The following is a 17,369-nucleotide window of genomic DNA, read 5'->3' on the forward strand; positions in this document are numbered from 1 at the left end:
TGTTCGATGTGTCGGGACACGTCGTCATTACGGGATTTGGCCAAGCCGATAGGTTTTTGCTGATCGTCGTCGCAGATTTTGACGTTTGTGGGTAGTCTGATGAGCATGTCGAGCAGTGATCTTTACTTCCTGCTTCCTGTTGCTTATGATCATTCCGTGTTCTTTACATGATGGTCATCCAACGGTGTATACATAGCACTTTCTTCTAACGATGTTGCTTCTCCGTGTCTGTGCCTGTTTAGTAATCTGAAGCTCCACAAAGTCAAGTGAATCAATTATACCGTATCAGTGACATTTAACTACCACCACCAAGCCCACCCTCGTACAAGACATGTCCTCGACCGCCGACTCCGGTAAAGTCTATCACCGCTCATGCACCGGACCAGCTCTCCAAACCGTCCAACAACACATCCATGACCAAGATATCACCCTCTTCGCAAGCTGTTTCTGCCCATTTGTACAACGCGTATGGGCTGCGCTCGAGTACCTTCAGATTCCTTACAAGGTGAGCTCATCGAGTATATGATGTGACTTGGATGAAGTTCGAGTTCAAACGTGGTGATGTAGTATTGTAAGTGATCTACCACCGATGCATATGACTATGATTGATGCTGGTGCCAGACGAAGTCGATCCCTATCAAAAACCCCAAGAACTGCTCAATGTCTCGCCAAAAGGTCTAGTTCCAGCGCTCATGCTCAATGCCTTTGATCCTCCTCGTGCGCTCAATGAGAGCACCGTCATCCTCGACTTCCTCGAAGAGTGAGTCCGTTCAGATGAAAATGTCGCTAATTAACAAGTTCAATGATGATGACGACATTGGCATGTAGTATCGCTACAAAATCTACGCATCGCAGCCTTCTTCCGCCCTCTTCAGATCCATGTCTGTGACCAAAACAAGTTCCTCGAAAGCGCTCACAAATGACAATTATGATTCCTTGCAGATGCGAAAGCACTCGTCCGACTCCAATCAGACCACATCAACCGAACGCTTGTGCCTGCGTTCTACAGGTACCTCCAAGCTCAAGACCCAGACGCACAAATTGCAGGAGGAAAGGAGTTTCACGCAGCTATTCAGTCCTTAGTGGAGCTTTTCGAACGCGCGGAGAGGGAGGTAGGGGGGACGGGGCTTTGGGTTGAAGGTGGCGATTTGGGTTGGGCGGATGTTGTTGTCGGACCGTGTACGTCGTTTTCTTGATGGAACGCACTCAATATTAATGATGGAGCAGGGATCTTCAGAGCGACTAATGTGCTGAAACATTACCGCGGGTTTGAAACGCCGCGAGGGGGAAAGTTCGAAGCGTGGTTGGGGAGGCTTTTTGAGGATCCTGCGTTTAAGAGGACTTGTAGTAGTGAGGAGCTGTATTTGGACAGTTATGAGCGGTGAGTCTGTATTTTCAATCTGCGAGGAAGGGACTTAGATGATTTGTAGTTATGCTTTCAATCGCCCGAATACGAGTCAGGTGGCCAATGCGATTAATAGTGGTAGGGGATTACCTTGAGCAAATGGGAAGGACACGCTGAAATCTAATAGCTGTACAAAAAGCCGAGTCTGTGATGGTACAGGTGGTAGTAATAGTAGCAGAAATATGACCTATTCAAAGCCAACCATGGTTATGATCTGGTGCTCATCATTCTCCTCATCCTCGGTTCCAAATACGCATCGTGTAAGTCTTCTTCCACACATTACTCCTCTGAGTCGTCGCTATACTCCTCATCACTATACTCCATATCCTCCCCACCCTCGATCTCAATGCCGCTGTACTCTACATGCAATCAGCACGAAGGTGAGCTATGCTAGAGATTCAGGTGGAAACACACCATCTGACAGTGAGATGAAAGGGTCAGTGTGCGCTCGTCACTACAAAAGACAACATCACACACGATACGAGGGCAGGACATGACTTGGTAGGGGGGACATGGCCTGGACATGGTCGGCGCTACGCAGTAAGTCACCCTGGCCATGTCAGGGTTAACAAGTGATAAGAGTTTGAAAAACCGCCACACGCACTTCCTGGGAGAGGAAAATTGCCACGACACCATCAGTATCGGAGTAAACAACTCAAGAGATGAGATAACGCACATCCTGAGACCGGGACATTGCCGTGCCACCATCAGTGTTCGGGAAAGCAGGGCGAGAGGCGGGACCAGGCACTGTCTGATAGTGGGACATCGCCGTGGCACAATCAGCGTTGGGCAACCAGCGCAGAGGGCAAGATTACGCACTTTCTGAGAGTGGGATATCGCCGGGGCATCATCAGCGTCGGGTAAGCAGCTCAAAAGACGACGTAACGCACGGTCTAAGAGCAGGTCATCCCCATGGTACCATCAGCATTGAATAAGCAGCTCCAAAATACAAGATCATGCACCATCTGAGAGCGGGACATCGCCATGGCACAATGAGCGTCAGGTAAGCATTGCAAAGGACAAGATCACGCACCATCTGAGAGCGGGACATCATCGTGGCGCCATCAGCGTCTGGTAAGCAGCTCAAAGACGAAATGACATACCTCCTGAGAGCGGGACGTCGCCGTGGTACCATCAGCATCGGGTAAGCAGCTCGAAAATATAAGATCACACACCATCTGAGAGCAGTACATCGCCATGGCACAATCAACATCGGACAAGCAACTCAAAAGATGGTATCACTCACCCACTGAGAACCAAACATCGCCGTGGAACCATCAGCGTAGAGTACGCAGCTCAAAAGATGACATCACGAACATACTGAGAGCGGGACATCGTCATGGCACCATCAGTGTCGGGCAAGCAACTTAACAAATATCACGCACATTCTGAGAGCGGGACATTGCCGTGGCACCATCAGCATTGGGGAAGCAGCTGAAAAGACGAGATGCCGTACCTCCTGAGAGCGGGACATCGTCGTGGAACCATCAGCGTCGGGCAAGCATGGCAAAAGACGAGATCACTCACTCTCTGAGAGCGGGACGTCGGCGTGGCACCATCAACACTGGGTAAGCAGATAAAAAGAGATGACATACCTTCTGAGAGGGGGAAATCACCGTGTCACCGTCACCGTCAGGTAAGCAGTTCAAAAAACGACATCACGCACTCTCTAAGAGCGGGACATCAGTGAGGCACCATCAGCGGCGGGAAAGCAGCTCAAAAGATGACATGACATACCTCCTGAGAGCAGGAAATCACCGTGGTGCTATCAGCGTCAGGGAAGTAGGTCAAAAAACGACATAACGCACTCTCTGAGAACGGGACAATGTCGTAGCACCATCAACATCGGGTAAGTAGCTCAAAAAACGAGATGACCTACCTCCTGAGGGCAAGACGTCATCGTGGCACCATCAGCGTTGGCTAAGCAACTCAAAGCACAAGACCACGCACAGACTGGGAGCCAGAAATCACCGTAGCACCATCAAAATCGGGCAAGCACCTCAAAAGATGAGATGACGTACCTCCTGAGAGCGGGACATAATCGTGATACCATCACCGTTGGCCAAGCAACTGAAAAGACGAGATCATCCACGCACCGACTAAGGGGTATACATGACGGAGGCACCATCAGCATCGAGTATTCAGCGCAAAAGACGACGTACCTCCTGAGAGTAGGACATCGCCGTGGCACCATCAGTAGTGGGTAAACACTGCAAACGACGAGATCACGCACATACTGAGAGTGGGACATCACCGTGGCACCATCAGCATTGAGACAACAGCTTAAACAACGAGATCACGCACCAACTGAGAGAGACATCGCAGTGACACCATCAGTGTCGAGCAAGCACCTCAAAAAACAAGATCACGAACTTTCTGAGAATGGTACATCGCCGCGGCACCATCAGTGTCGGCTAAGCATCTCAAAAGAGGACAACACGCACCCACTGAGAGCGGGACATCGGCGTGGCACCATCAGCGTTGTGTAAGCACCTCAAAATACGACACGACGCACATCCTGAGAGCAGAACATCGTTGTAGCACGATCAGCGTCCGGGTAAGCAACTCAAAAAAACGAGATCACGCACATCCTGAGAGCGGGACATCGATCAGTGTCGGGTAAGCAACTCAAAAAAATGATATCACGCACTCTCTGAGAGCGGGACATCGCCGTGGCACCATCAGTCTTCCGGTAAGCAGCGCGTGACAAATCATGAGCTGTCTGAGAGCGGGACATCGCCGTGACGCCATCAGCGTCGGGTAAGCAGTTCAAAACACGAGATCACGTACGACCTAGAAGCCGTAAGTACATTAAGTTTTTAGTTTAAGAATGTTTTCGAAGTTTCACAATGACAAACAGTTTGCTGGACATGAAAGTTGCGAATAACGAGCATTTCGGGGTCAGCCGTGTGATTGGAGTCAATGTTAGAACATTGAGTGCTCTCCATCGCACTCAAATATTTCCGGGAGATCTGAAACCGTCGTTTGCATTCTCGACTTCCGATTGTTAGACACAGTCAGTGCTCAGCAGAGAAGCGTACTAACCAATCGATCGAACAACCAGCCCGTCGTCGAAGCGAATACATAATAGACCCGAGACCAAGGTGATTCTCAGCGCCACAAAAATGACACTTGTAGGACACTCCCAAGGATGATGTCATCTGCTGTTCAATGATTACCCTCATGACGATCTTCGTGCCTGCTTCAATCGTTGACCATTCATCGCTTGTAAGTCGGGTTACTTCAGTGCCCTCGTCGATGCACAAATAGTAATGTCCTTCCTCGATATACCGTCTCTGAATTCGGGCTTCAATCGACTCGCGTTTAAACAGAACTTGGAGCATGTCATTGAGTTGCTAAAGAGAATTCGATGAGTGAGCTTCCCTAAGATGGATTTTTACGCTGGTGAGACAGACCTGAAATGAGGTGCAGAAATTCACTAATACTGGATGTTCGTGGCCTGTTGCGTCTACCAGTGTGACGCAGCTAAGCGCAAAAGTTCCGATTGACTGCATTGGAGACGGTCCCACAGAGAACTGTGTGCGGATGATTAAGTCCTTCATTTCGCGTATGTCATTTTGACTTTGCATTTGGGACGTCCACTAATAAAACGGAGTAGTGAGTGAATGCAAGCGATCTTTAGAGATAGGACACAACCAGACACTCCAAGAGATAACGGTCGATAGCAGTGGAACATCTGGCGATAACTTGTGTGACGGATGCGTATACGAGACGACGACATTTATGTAACTTTGTCAGTTGGGCTGAGGTCTCTTCTAGGACCCTAAGTGCCACTCAATTGAGGTAAATTCAAGCACACATCAACAAGGCACAGACCTAACTATGGAATCCCTCCGGGATTGTTCAAGAGGATCACGGGGAGGTGGGGCATTGCACAAATGGTGGCCTAGTTGATGGAGTCGTAACTTCAGGCTATCTAGGTCCGCCTTGTTCTGATCGCGTCTCTGTGATGGCCTTTAATACCACGAATTATCCTCGCACTCACACAAGCTCTTACATCTATAGCTTGAAGGACTTCCAATAATCCACCAATAGCTGCCTTTGTCGGAGCGCCGACGAGTGGGATTACATCTGCAAAGGCCTGTACGAAGGGCAAAGCGAACTGAGCCATGTCGGAAGCTTCGCGGGCAAGGGATACTGAGTATTTTGAGGAAGAAATATTGGCAGATACTTCGAGACATGGGTCTCTGGGCGCAGAAACAGAAATAGGGTCTGAGGACGATGGATTTGAAGGTAGGGTTGGTGAAGGAGAGGGAGGGGCAATGGGGATGCCTGCAGGAATGGAACCATCGCCCTCATGGTCGGTGTCTGTCAAGCCACGTTTGCGTCTGTTCTTAGTGGGACGCCTCAAACGAATTGCGATGACCTTGCACAAATCCTTAAGCCACGGAAACTCAAAGTGCATTTTGATCAGATGGAAAGGTTACAGGATAGGTCGGAGGGAGTATATAAGACGTGGGGGAGCTAAGGAAGGAAGGCGGCTGAGGTACTTGTAACTTAACCAGGCAGCTGTGCACAACACAGCCTGCCAGTGATTGTGCTGTACTCAACTTCAGTAGTAAGGTACTTAGTAATAGAAGCATGCAAAACCGACGAACCTCACGTGAGGTGACAAGAGTGTGACGCTGTGCAGAACAGTTGATGCCGATTCCCGAAGTCTGCCGAACGTGCCAGCGAGATGCGAGAGCTAAGTATGTAGTGTATGTGAAAAGTAGGACTATACTATGATAGAAATAGTGTATATGAAGTTGAGAAAATAAATGGTGGACTCAGGCTCGGGCTGTCGAGTGAGCATCATCAAATTCTTGCATATGGCGCTGGATCTGTTCAACTATTACACACACAATTGAAACGCCACGACCAACGATGAGCGACAAGAAATGAGGAGGCGACCCGCCGATTCGACGGGAATGACAAATCTCCACTAACAAGAGAAACCAAGAAGGTCAGTAAATCTACATATGTTATTCAACTACCTCATGACCTATCTCCAGTGATTTTGTGAGTCCTTTTCGCGTTGTATAGTTTGTGATAGTTCGAGCATGGCCCATGTTCCCAGTCGCCACTAGCTCTCCTGTGAGATCTCCCTGCATCTTCATAACTCGGGCGCTATGTGTGTTGACGTTCAGGTTTATCGTGTTCGGGAACTTGTTTGTTTGCTGCAACATCGACATTGCATCGCTGTGGGCTGAAGGTCTTGCTTCACAGAGCAGTCCAGCTTGTCCCATTGTGATCTCGCAAAATACACCTACAAAACATGTGCCTTGCCACGCGATAAAAGCTGGCCGACTCCACGTATCCATTGTGAATCAACACTTTTGGCGGGTTCTTCCTATCTAGCATTATTTTCATCTTTTCTCTTTCAAGTCCATCGCATGTTACGAAATTTCACGCATCCTATTATCCCCGCAAAAGACCAGAACATTCTTCCGCACTTCTTCGGATCTTTTGTGTATGGTATAAGAATCCGATTCAATCAGACAGTACCACAGCTCTCATTGCTCTCAACAAATAAGATTGACTCGCCATCATGTTTGCTCGCCTCTCCACTGCTTTCCTCTATGTTTTGCTTGCTTTGACAACCTTGGCGGCTGCGAAGCCCAGCCCTGTGGCTAATGTGAGACTTCGTGTCATAAAATAGCATCATCATTTGACCCCACCATACACATCAGGCAGTCCCCCCTCCCACGTCAACTTAGGTGGCAGTGATGTAGTTCGTTGGAGGGAAATGGACGTAAGTAGCCCGGACACAATGTCTAGAATCAAGCGAAGTGCTGATTGATCGATTCTACATGACTAGTACGGGCATTTATATCACTTCGGATCCTAGCACACAACGTTTTGGTTTGATTAATCAACGAGAATTGTATTGCGTGTACTGTACAGCGTAACAATTTACAAAGGGATGCAGTCAATGAAGACATAACATAAGGACTTGTCAAACCTTGTAGCACTTATCCTAGGAACCATCCACGTCATCCAATGACTCTGAACCATGATCCAAGTCCTGGTCACCCAGCGATTTCGCATCATAGTCACCATTTTCGTCCACAGAATCATATGGCTCATCATCCAACAAATACTGGCACTCGAATACCATACTTAACGCGGTGCTTGGGCTAAATAGCGTAAATTTCGAGTTCCCAGATGGACCTTGACCACCGAAAACATGTATCCTTTCGGTGGCGAATCGCTTCGTTCACGAATCTCGTCGGCGATCTCTGGCCATATGGGCTCCTCACCAGGGAACTGCTCAAGCTTGTGCGGGGGGAGCACGTGGATCTCCGGCGGAAACATAGTCATGTCGAGCATAAACACGAGTTTGTTATTGAATGCAGGGAACTGGTGCCGTACTTCACAAATGTGCGTTTCCACGTCTTTGGCCATTCGAGATCTCCGTGTTTTCAAAGCCTCCAATGGCTTAAAGGCTCTTGCGGATATCGCGTGAGCCCCATGGCCCTGATGAAAATTCGATCACGAAGTATGAGATGAAGACGGAGAGACTCACCGACGGTGCACCTCAGAACTTGGCACCACTTATTGTGTCCACTGCGCCAACAGCTCTTTGGCATTTCTCTGAACAATAAAGGTGAACCAAGCAGCCTGAGCACCAACACTTTTTGCTGACAAACTCGGATGCGCGCATCCGACACTAGCCAGCATGCACACGATGAAACCACTAGAGATGATGTGTGCACTCCTGGACCATTGCACCTGTATTTGTGGAAGTTTATAGGCTCTATAGTGCCATCATCTATAGCATCGCAACTAGCTGTCAGGACAAGTTGGAGAGCAATCCCCAAACCTTCGTCGCGTATCTCTCGTTTGTCCACTGGCATCGGAGAATTTGTATGCAATACCAGTGTCGACAAATAGAATCAACAACTCTGCGGTATATGAAAAAGGCGGGAAGAAGAGAGAGCAACTCTAGGTCACCCAGGCTGTCACGGAGCGGTTGATCGCGACGGTCGGAGTGAGGCGGGCAGGTAGCCCCCTTCCTCGTGGTTTCAAAAAGGCCAGCATCGATTGCCTGACATACACCTGTTATCCCGTGGTCTGCATCGCGAATCACAGATGCAATGTACGAGCACCCCGTCCATATGATGTTCTGTCTGGCCGCTAGTCCCATGTCTGGGTGAAAATCCATTTCCTCGTTTGCTTGCACCAAGGTCCTTGGCAAGATCTGAGCAATTGCGTTCAGCACTACACGAATCGAACCTTGACGGGTAAGTTGTGCGCGGCATGAAGCATCTTGGCGACTGATGGTCTGGATGAACTGGAAGGAATACCTGAGGCTGGTAATGAAGAAAAATATTTGTGTACGCTCCGATCTTGTCGTGTCCATGATCGAGGTGCTTCTACAGCAGAAGTATCTCTGGTGACCCGACGGATGTATCTAAGAAGGGTGGTGGCAACGGGCTTCACCCCTCCGGCAGCATGTCTATAATTGGGTAACGGAAGGATGATTTTGGTTAGATCTTCAGAATCAGATATGCAAACATAGTTTGTTAGCACAAAAGCCGCCCGAAGCACCGGAACACGGCCATCCTTTGTATCTCTAGGGTCACCGGCGAGTACATCTCCCTTGAGATTTCCTGCCAATATCCATAACTGTGCGACAAAGTGCTGAACAGAAATGGAAGATCGGAGCATCCTCCTGAGTCCTCCGATCTGTAGCAGATGGCTGTAAGGGGATGGAGGCACAATGTTGCAAAGATCTGGGGGCGGAGGAGCAAGTGAGACATCATAAGGAGGGAGGCAATTTCGAGCGAAGAGCCGCATCCATGGATATATCTGTTCCTACCTCTTCACGATATATTTGTCAGAGCGTCGTCCCCACCATCAGAAGGTCAGCCGTGCAAATCGACACCAGGCCCAGAAGAGCCCTCTTCGCGCGCATGATGACAGAAGTAGTGTTGGAATTGACGTAGTTTGGTACTTGAACTGAATCAAGCGCCGCATTGAAGATGGGCACTAAGGGAGCAAAACGGGAAGCATCCTTGGTCGTGATAAAGTCGTACAGCCTTGCGAGATCAGTGATAGATCCCTGCAGAGCCTTCTTTGCTGCGATATTGAGTGTGTGTTAGTGATGGTGTCAATTTTGTATGATAAGGTATCCAACCGCGCCGCGGCTGGCAGAGACTTCAGTGGTTGTGATTCATCTGGACTGAGCTGCAAGCTTGATCCCACCGCAGTGAACGGTATGAGGGGTAGCTATGGGATCTGTGTATAGCGTGGTGGGCTTCAGCGGGGGATGTGTGGAAAATGGTCGACAATTAGTATTTTGAGCTTTGGTATTACATTATGATGCCCTGGTCAACACCCCAATTCGTGTCTGAGTTTCGATATAAGCGCGTAAGCCCAGTCAAAGGCCGCAAAAGTGAGAGCGAGGACCTCAGAAACGAACCAAGAGTAAGCGATATGTAACCGCGGCGAGAAAATGGCTAAACGACTCAGCACGAGGAACGTGAAGATTTGAAGCAGATCGAAGCAGTTGATTGAACCTATTATGTTGCATTACAGCTATTTTTAATTTTGTCTTACCGTAATATTACGTATGGCCCACACTTATATTTGTGACTGTCTACGCTCATGCGGAGGTACTCTGCAAGAGGTATGTCGTTTGGCTATCATGCATATGCCAAATTCCGTGCACTGGTCCTAAGACTCCTAACACACGGACGGCGGCCCACGGGCACGAATGTCGGTCCAGGAGCTCCAACGAAACGCGGATGCTATCAAACGGACCCACTGGTGAAGCAGTTGCCCTCGCATGGGACTCGTCAGGAGACTCCTGTTGTTCCAGTCGATATCAAACAGCCAGAAGGAAATGATGAAGGAAGACGTTCTGTACGATTTCGGGTTTTCTATTACCATCTAACGGGGCTGGTTCAGACAGTGACGCGTTAAATTTGGAACGCCGGGATGGACGCTTAGACCGGGTTTGGCGTCGACTCTTGGAGCAGAATCAACGGCGTTAGGCTCATTTTCAGCGCTCCCTGTTGGAGGACAACCATTCCTCGTCGAAGGAGGTTCATCACTTGTTCCATCTACAATAGAACTAGAGCCAGCGGTCTGAGAGGCACCAGGCGGTCTACGGGGTTTGGGCCTCCCTGCTTGCAATCACCAGATCTGCTCTGATTTACGTTTCGGCGAGGCAGCCACACCATCTGAACTGGCTGCGTGTGCTGGATGCACGCGAGTTCTGGGACGATTGCAAATTGCGGCGATAGTGTCTGGACTCTGCCTGGGATTGACCTTGGATTGATTGAGTCACAAGGTTCCTTTCATCGCCTCTAGTAGCAAAAACATATTCGCAGGACCTGCGGGTCCGTACCTCGGCGAAGCACTATGCGAGGGTATAGGCTTTTTCCGTAGTGGGGCATGAAATCTTTCGGTTGTTGATGAACCAGGATGAACCCAGCGCTGCCGCCACGTCACTACATTCGAACGTCGTATTCCCACCTGTTCCCATCATCTAGTTCGCCGCGACTCCAAGCCATTGGTGCCTGCAAGAATGACTTATGATTGGCCCTTGACGTCCCTTGACAGGGACAATTCCGGCGGGAAGCTCGGAAGAAATATTCATGAACTATTGGTCCTACACGGCCCGTGACGGGGTATGCGTAACAATCCTCAAGATCTGCCGATAATAACAACTGAGCGTACCAGTGTATTGGTTTGATGCGTGTCTTTTCGCGTTTTGTCTTCTTCTATAATCAGTTGGGTTCCTGATAGATCATGCTGTCAATCGCCACTAGCTCTGTTGCGTGAGATCTCCATGCGTCTTCATAGCGCGAGTGTTGATATTTAACTTGACAGCGTTCGGGAAAGTCTTTGTTTGCTGCGACTTCGACGGTAGGTCATTGCATCACAGTGGGTTGAAGGGTCTCGCCGCCGTGATCTCGCAAAATACATTTGCAGAAGATGCGCCTTACCACTTAGTGGAAGCTGGTGTATTCCACGTATGTGTTATGATTCAATACTCTTGACGGGTTCTTCCTGTTCGGCATCCTTTCCAACTTCATCACATGTTCGAAATTTCCACGCGTCCTATCATCCCCGCAAGAAGACCAGATTCTTTTGCACCCCTTCGGAGTTTTTGTGTGCGGTATAAGAATCCAATTAGATCAGACAACACTAACAACTCTCATTAGTGTCAACAAATAAGATCGACACACCATCATGTTCGCTCGCCTCTCCACTGCTTCCATCTATGTTTTGCTTGCTTTGACGACCTTTGCGGCTGCGACGCCCAACCCTCTGGCTGAAATTCCTTCAGTAAGACTTCATCTCAAAAAAGTGGCATCGTCATTTGACCTCACCATACAATGTACGCAGCGTGGACTCGAAAATGCTGACTGGTGACTTGCACGGTCATCACTGCTATCGGCACTGGCTCTAAGTGCGCGATGCAATCCCAAGCCTGTTTTCTGCAAAATATAACTTCGTATGCTTGAAATACTTGTAACGGACTGGTGAAGCTGATTCTTTATCAGGATGGTCTCGTTTTCCTTGACTACACTCCATATTGAATAGGGAGGGATGTTCTTGGTGGAACTTCTGGTTGGTGACTCGCAGAGTTTGTAGCGCACTGGTCATGGCGTTGTAAATCAGTCTCTTGAACCTTGAACTCTTTCAATATTCTTACTCTGAGGAATTGATCTTCTCGCGTCACAATTACGCCTCTGGACCCACAAGGTGCAGACTCTGCAAGGGAGATCGTGACTGGTGGTGATCTCCACCAATCAGGATCTCCAGCCAGGGTCATGTAAATGATCAGATTGCCACGGGCCACGGAAAATTTGACCGGGCAGATAGCAGGGATTATGATCCGCTCCCACCTCTGACCATGACACACTGAATATGATAAGAATGTGGGAGTGCGTGGCGGTGGAACGACAGGGCAGTGGATATGGAAAACAGCATGAGTGCAAGTATAATAATAAAATTGGTAACCCATCGTACTGTGGGGAGAAGTTAGCACTGCCCATCGACCCTATAATACGTGTTGGTTCAAGTCCTCCGAAATTCGGGTGACTTCACATACATTTGTTTGGATCTATTGAATTCAGAAGGTACTGATAAACAGTAACAAATAGACTCTGCTTATTTACTTACTCCGTATCAAGTCACGGATCATCGATCATCATCTGCATCATGTCATTCGCAAGTCTCAAATCTCAAAGGCAATCCAAGGCATCAAGATCGTATGTAACTTCCACGGATAATGCTCAAGAGCCCCACTCTACAACCATTCCAAAAGTGATCCATTCTAACGATCCAGAGACACCAACTCCCAGCAATGAATGCACCGTGTACCACGGCATACCAGAGAATGTGGAGATGCGGGTATCTGCAACATCAGGCAGGGGACTTTGGGCTAAAAAATTAATCAAAGCTGGTCAGCGAATTCGCTGCAGTTTTTGAGAGCCATATACCGCTTACACAAAATAGGTTCTATTATCATTTCACTAAGACCGCATTCATTTGCACTTGGTAGCCAGTATCTGGATTCACATTGTTCTACTTGTGCTGCCGTGCCAAACTCAGGTTTGTTGAGGTGTACTGGATGTCGCACAGTTTGGTATTGTAACGCGGTCAGTTACACTGATACCGTAAACTGCCTTATCATCAGTCTAATTTCTCTGTGTTAGACATGTCAGACAAATGATTGGCTACTTCATCGACTCGAATGCTCTGCATTGAGGAACTGGGCCAAGTCAGCACCATCGAAAAACCTATCTGTCCCAAGTGATGCTGTCAGGTGCCTGGGACGAATTTTGTGGCAGAAAAGGCAGGAAGGGTTTGATAGTAGTTGGGTGAGTAAGAGTTGCGTGTTATATGTATCACCACTGAAAGCACCGACAGTCGAAGGAAATCGATGCATTGCAGTCTCGTGAGTTCTCCGCTACATTCAAGCGCCCGTTATAATCGAGGTGGGATTAGATCGACATTATTTGCAGCCTCGTGTCGTTGAAAATAATACTCACCTTGCCCACTCTTTGGTTCGATATCTTGGCTTGTCTTCTCCTAGAGAACTGTCGAAGTTTGGCATCTTATCTGCGGGCGACCTTACTGATTTAATTTCAAGAGTAAGCACTCATCACGAAATCATTCCACTATCACATGATTAGCATCTGGCAGTTTGTTACGAATACCTTCGCGTTAACTTCGCCCTCGTTGACACCAGTGGGGGTATCAGTCTCGCCGCTTGTTGCGCTTTTCAACCATTCTTGTGATCCCGGCGCGGTCATCGTTTTTCCTCGATCTTCTCGAAAACCCACGGAGGAACCGCAGATGCAAGTCATTGCTCTCAGAGACATTTTCAACACCAATGAGGGAGGCGAGTAAAACCCACTTGCTCGAAATGCTCTCCCTGACCAACGATTACTGGCAGATTTGACCTCATATGTAGACACGACCCTACCTCGTTCTCTAAGGCAGGCTGCATTGAAGGAGACCTATGACTTCACGTGCCAGTGTGAGGTATGTCATCACGACAATAAAAATCGACTCTCGCGAGTCCATATGGTTGTCCAAAGTCATGCGAAGGAATGTGCCCTGCTCCTAGTGATGGTAAGTGCAGCCGAGCTCTACTTGAAATATTGATCGTTCATATGGTGCATTTCTCTCAGAAAAGCGAGATATATCAATGCGTGAAATGCCGTGCAGTTGTGACTGCAACCGAATCTATCATGGACTCGCTACGCGTTGGACAGGAAGCATTGGAGAAGGCAACTTCAATTCAAGATACGGGTCAGTCCTCCATGTTGAACACGAAAACATATCCATGTGATTTTGGTATACGTCCTTACAGATCTTAACAGGCCCTGCAACTGACGACTAACATTATTCCGATACTTGTGTCTGCTGGCTTGACACCATCATGTCACCCGTTGTTGGCCTTGATAGGGCTCCATAAATCACTCCTCCTTTTTTCGTTTTCAGCAGACATGTCACAAGACCTGCTTGACGAGGCCAATCCGTACTTCAGCTAAGCATTATATGGGGCTATCCGCCCTTCTTCGTGACGGTCACCCTGTGCGCGCTGTTGCCCTAGCGGAACTCGGGAAGCTTTTGGCCGTCGACGAACCCCGCCCTGCCACGTCGCCACTCGCAAACGTTTCCTTCCCACCATCTGGTCCTCCGCGACTCAAAGCTGCATACAAAACACTGGTACATGCAAGACACGAATTGATGATCGGCTTTGGCAGGGATAATGACGGCGGCGAGCTCGGAAGAAATATTCGCGAAACATTGGTGTCCCTGGAGAAAGAGCTTGGGGTGTGGACTCAAGGCATACATAACACTGTTCAAGATGCGCTAAACTCCTCACGAAGTGAGTGTGCTCATCCTTGTGGATGTCACATGTGGTGCGTGTCATCGGGGCACTATCTTAGGTCCATGTCTCACTATGTCTGAACTAAGTGTTCAATAACAATGTGCAAGGCGTCACATCGAGTATGACACACATTTCAACTCTGTTGTATGAGATCTTTATCTTCCCAATGCTGGCGTTTGCAAGCAGAACGTTACAGCGTACGGGCAAGTCCTGTTTGCTGCTGTCGTAGACAGGTGAGCCGAAGAATCGCATCCCGCACAAGTATATAGCGGTCCAGCTAGTTCCGCATCACAATATCATTTGTTGTAGAAGCGCCTTATGACCGCGGATGCCAAAGCTGAAATTCCTCGTCCATTTCACTATGTGTATCTCCATCGACAACCAACTCCTTTGTTTAGCGGGTACGTTTGAAATCTTTCCTCGTCGATCTGTCGATGCTATCATATGTCGGGATTCATATCAGATCTCCAAGACTACAACCTAATTTCTTTTTCACCCATTTTGGATCTCATGTGCGGTATAAGAACCCGAATCGAGCGTCACTAGTGACCACGGATTAGACAGCGCCAACAGCTCTAATTAGTTGCAAAAAATAAGATCGAACCGGATCGACTCGCCATCATATTTGCTCGCCCCGCCATGTCACTACCTGCAAACGTTTCCTTCCCACCATGTGGTCCTCCGCGACTCAAGAGTCAAAGCGAAACACTAGTACGTGCAAGAACACGAACTGATGATCGACTTTGGCAGGGACAATGACGATGGGAGCTCGGAATGAATCTTCGCGAAGATGTTGCTGGAGAAACAGCTTGGGGTTTGGACGACCAAGGCATACATAACACCCATTCTTGTTGATTTCATACCGTGTTATTGGTGCGCTATCTCGGGTCAATGTCCTCCCCTGGGTCCACGATAGCAACGCCATCATGAAATCGCTGCAAGGCGTCACCGTGATCGAGTATGGACCACGTGTCAACTCTGTTGTGTGAGATCTGGTTCATATTCACAATGCGGACGTTACGATCGTTTTATTTCCAACGTTACAGCGTACGGGCAAGTCGTGTTTGCTGCAACTCGCAGATGGCGTGATCCGAAGAATCTCGTCTAACAAGGTCCAACACAAGCCATAGTGATCCAACTACATAGTCCCGCAGCGATCTCGATATATCATCTGCTGTGTGCCTCACGACGCGGTACGGTATCAAAACTGAAATTCGCTGTCGATATTCACCGGCCTGTCCATTTATCCATTAACAACCAACTCCTCTATTTGGTAGGTTACCTTTGAAATCTTTCGTCGTAGATTTGTCGACGCTGGCATATATTTAATTTCATGTTTACATCAGGCCCCCATGGGAGACACTAATAGCTAATTTATTTTACTCTCATTTGGGAGCGACACGTATGCGGTATAAGAAGCATCGTCGCAGATCAGACAGCGCCAACAGTTTCTCATTAGTTAAGATCGACTCGCCATCATGTTCGCCTCGCCTCTCTTCCACTTTCCTCTATGTTTTGCTAGCCTTGATAGCCTTTGCTGCCAAAACCAAGCGCTGATCCTCAAGTGAGGTTTACTTTGCCCGAAATATCGTCTTGTTGACTGACGATACATTGATGTGCCGAGTAGACTCTGATTGCAAGGAGTCATGTGGTGGGGCTTTGCTTTGTCCTCAAACCTCATCATAGTATTGACCTCACGATACCATGTACCCAGAACACGCCGGTTGGGTCTCATAATCTACCTACTATGGTAAGGCTTGTATCAAGCTGTCATCATATTGCGCTAATGATACAATGTTCCCTAGACGAGTTACACCATCAATGTAAGGCCTGCTTTTGTATTAAACCTCATCATGTTGACCTCACGATACAATGTATCCAGACGTATCTGAAGCAACACCCGTTCGTCGTGTAAGGCTTGCTTCGCATCAAATCCATCGCATTGGCTCACGATAATGTACACAGGCAGATATCCCTACCATGATCTAGTGTTTCCATGAAGTGCACTAGATCGAACCGAATTCCTAGTTCGATTCTCGAGGTCAAACGAACCTCTGCAGTATAGCGAAGTCGGACTATAAAAACCCAACCAATTAGTGGATATGACAGGCAGAGACATTTTCTCTCATGTAACATCGTGCAGTTGGCAAAGGCAATCGATTTGCATAGGTGGAAATTCTACTACGAAACGAGGTGCGAGCGTAGGGTTGGAATGAGGACTTGGGTAGTGGCTGGCCGCCACAGTGCAGCACGCAGCTTCTCTTCTCTGCCCACCGCACAACGCTTGGCCAAGCTACACTCCAGTAAGCTCTTGCCTGTCGCCTTCAGTTTTTTCTTTCCCCACCTACCTTTCCTTTGCTGCCTCTCAGGTCATCTCAGCCTACTATATTGAAATTTTCTACCATACTCATACTCGAGGTACTTAGCCATTGACTGCTACTGGGGCTCGGGTGGTTGGCACCCCGCGAACCTGCTGTGTTTGAGGCTGCCCGCCCTCCCTTGAAGCTTACCTCGGCTCACTCTTGCACAGGTTGGGGCCGCCATCAGGGCCGGGTCTCCCCTTCGGGGGCGTCCGCCTGAAAAACTATCTGCTTACAA

General features: G+C 48.5%; 5 protein-coding genes across 5 annotated transcripts; 3 read left to right on the forward strand and 2 right to left on the reverse strand.

Moving 5' to 3' along the window:
- Positions 1-331: 331 nt before the first annotated feature.
- On the forward strand, positions 332-1,955 carry EDB91DRAFT_1225186 (glutathione S-transferase; the record flags this gene model as incomplete). The annotated part of the gene is made up of 6 exons (XM_041320964.1): positions 332-518; positions 622-760; positions 829-881; positions 943-1,179; positions 1,228-1,381; positions 1,431-1,955. 6 exons carry the CDS (start codon positions 332-334, stop codon positions 1,498-1,500), a joined length of 840 nt encoding a protein of 279 aa, XP_041175267.1. The 3' UTR covers positions 1,501-1,955.
- Positions 1,956-3,993: 2,038 nt separating this feature from the next.
- Positions 3,994-5,978, reverse strand: EDB91DRAFT_558422 (uncharacterized protein). The gene is made up of 7 exons (XM_041327704.1): positions 5,412-5,978; positions 5,243-5,352; positions 5,063-5,189; positions 4,822-5,007; positions 4,451-4,761; positions 4,260-4,402; positions 3,994-4,127 (listed from the first exon to the last, which is right to left on the reverse strand). Exons 1-7 carry the CDS (start codon positions 5,829-5,831, stop codon positions 4,117-4,119), a joined length of 1,308 nt encoding a protein of 435 aa, XP_041175268.1. The 5' UTR covers positions 5,832-5,978; the 3' UTR covers positions 3,994-4,116.
- A 2,747-nt stretch (positions 5,979-8,725) lies between these two features.
- Positions 8,726-9,247, reverse strand: EDB91DRAFT_1144546 (uncharacterized protein). Its single transcript, XM_041319145.1, has one exon. It carries the CDS (start codon positions 9,172-9,174, stop codon positions 8,935-8,937), a length of 240 nt encoding a protein of 79 aa, XP_041175269.1. The 5' UTR covers positions 9,175-9,247; the 3' UTR covers positions 8,726-8,934.
- Positions 9,248-12,772: 3,525 nt separating this feature from the next.
- Positions 12,773-15,008, forward strand: EDB91DRAFT_1238225 (uncharacterized protein; the record flags this gene model as incomplete). Its single annotated transcript, XM_041321689.1, has 13 exons — positions 12,773-12,830; positions 12,884-13,026; positions 13,084-13,248; positions 13,298-13,325; positions 13,376-13,521; positions 13,574-13,732; positions 13,773-13,776; positions 13,827-13,915; positions 13,953-13,960; positions 14,070-14,236; positions 14,342-14,384; positions 14,407-14,768; positions 14,923-15,008. The coding sequence occupies 13 exons, from the start codon at positions 12,773-12,775 to the stop codon at positions 15,006-15,008; spliced, it is 1,458 nt and encodes a 485-aa protein (XP_041175270.1).
- An 809-nt stretch (positions 15,009-15,817) lies between these two features.
- EDB91DRAFT_1144571 (uncharacterized protein) lies at positions 15,818-17,054 on the forward strand. Its single transcript, XM_041319146.1, has 6 exons — positions 15,818-15,964; positions 16,141-16,335; positions 16,416-16,521; positions 16,577-16,580; positions 16,654-16,682; positions 16,737-17,054. The coding sequence occupies exons 2-6, from the start codon at positions 16,250-16,252 to the stop codon at positions 16,758-16,760; spliced, it is 249 nt and encodes an 82-aa protein (XP_041175271.1). The 5' UTR covers positions 15,818-15,964; positions 16,141-16,249; the 3' UTR covers positions 16,761-17,054.
- The last annotated feature ends 315 nt before the right edge of the window (positions 17,055-17,369 follow it).

Source organism: Suillus paluster, assembly GCF_016628075.1.
Source record: "Suillus paluster strain FC165 chromosome Unknown EDB91scaffold_43, whole genome shotgun sequence".
NCBI lineage: Eukaryota > Fungi > Basidiomycota > Agaricomycetes > Boletales > Suillaceae > Suillus > Suillus paluster.

Bases quoted from the DNA above. Each gene is read 5' to 3' on its own strand.
- EDB91DRAFT_558422 (XM_041327704.1), bottom strand. From the start codon at position 5,831: ATGCACTTTGAGTTTCCGTGGCTTAAGGATTTGTGCAAGGTCATCGCA. The intron at 5,353-5,411 runs GTGAGTGCGAGG...GATCAGAACAAG, and splicing joins CTATAGATGTAAGAGCTTGT to GCGGACCTAGATAGCCTGAA. The intron at 5,008-5,062 runs GTTGTGTCCTAT...CCGTTTTATTAG, and splicing joins GTTATCTCTTGGAGTGTCTG to TGGACGTCCCAAATGCAAAG.
- EDB91DRAFT_1144546 (XM_041319145.1), bottom strand. From the start codon at position 9,174: ATGATGTCTCACTTGCTCCTCCGCCCCCAGATCTTTGCAACATTGTGC.
- EDB91DRAFT_1144571 (XM_041319146.1), top strand. From the start codon at position 16,250: ATGTTCGCCTCGCCTCTCTTCCACTTTCCTCTATGTTTTGCTAGCCTT. The intron at 16,336-16,415 runs GTGAGGTTTACT...GATTGCAAGGAG, and splicing joins AACCAAGCGCTGATCCTCAA to TCATGTGGTGGGGCTTTGCT. The intron at 16,683-16,736 runs GTAAGGCTTGCT...TAATGTACACAG, and splicing joins AAGCAACACCCGTTCGTCGT to GCAGATATCCCTACCATGAT.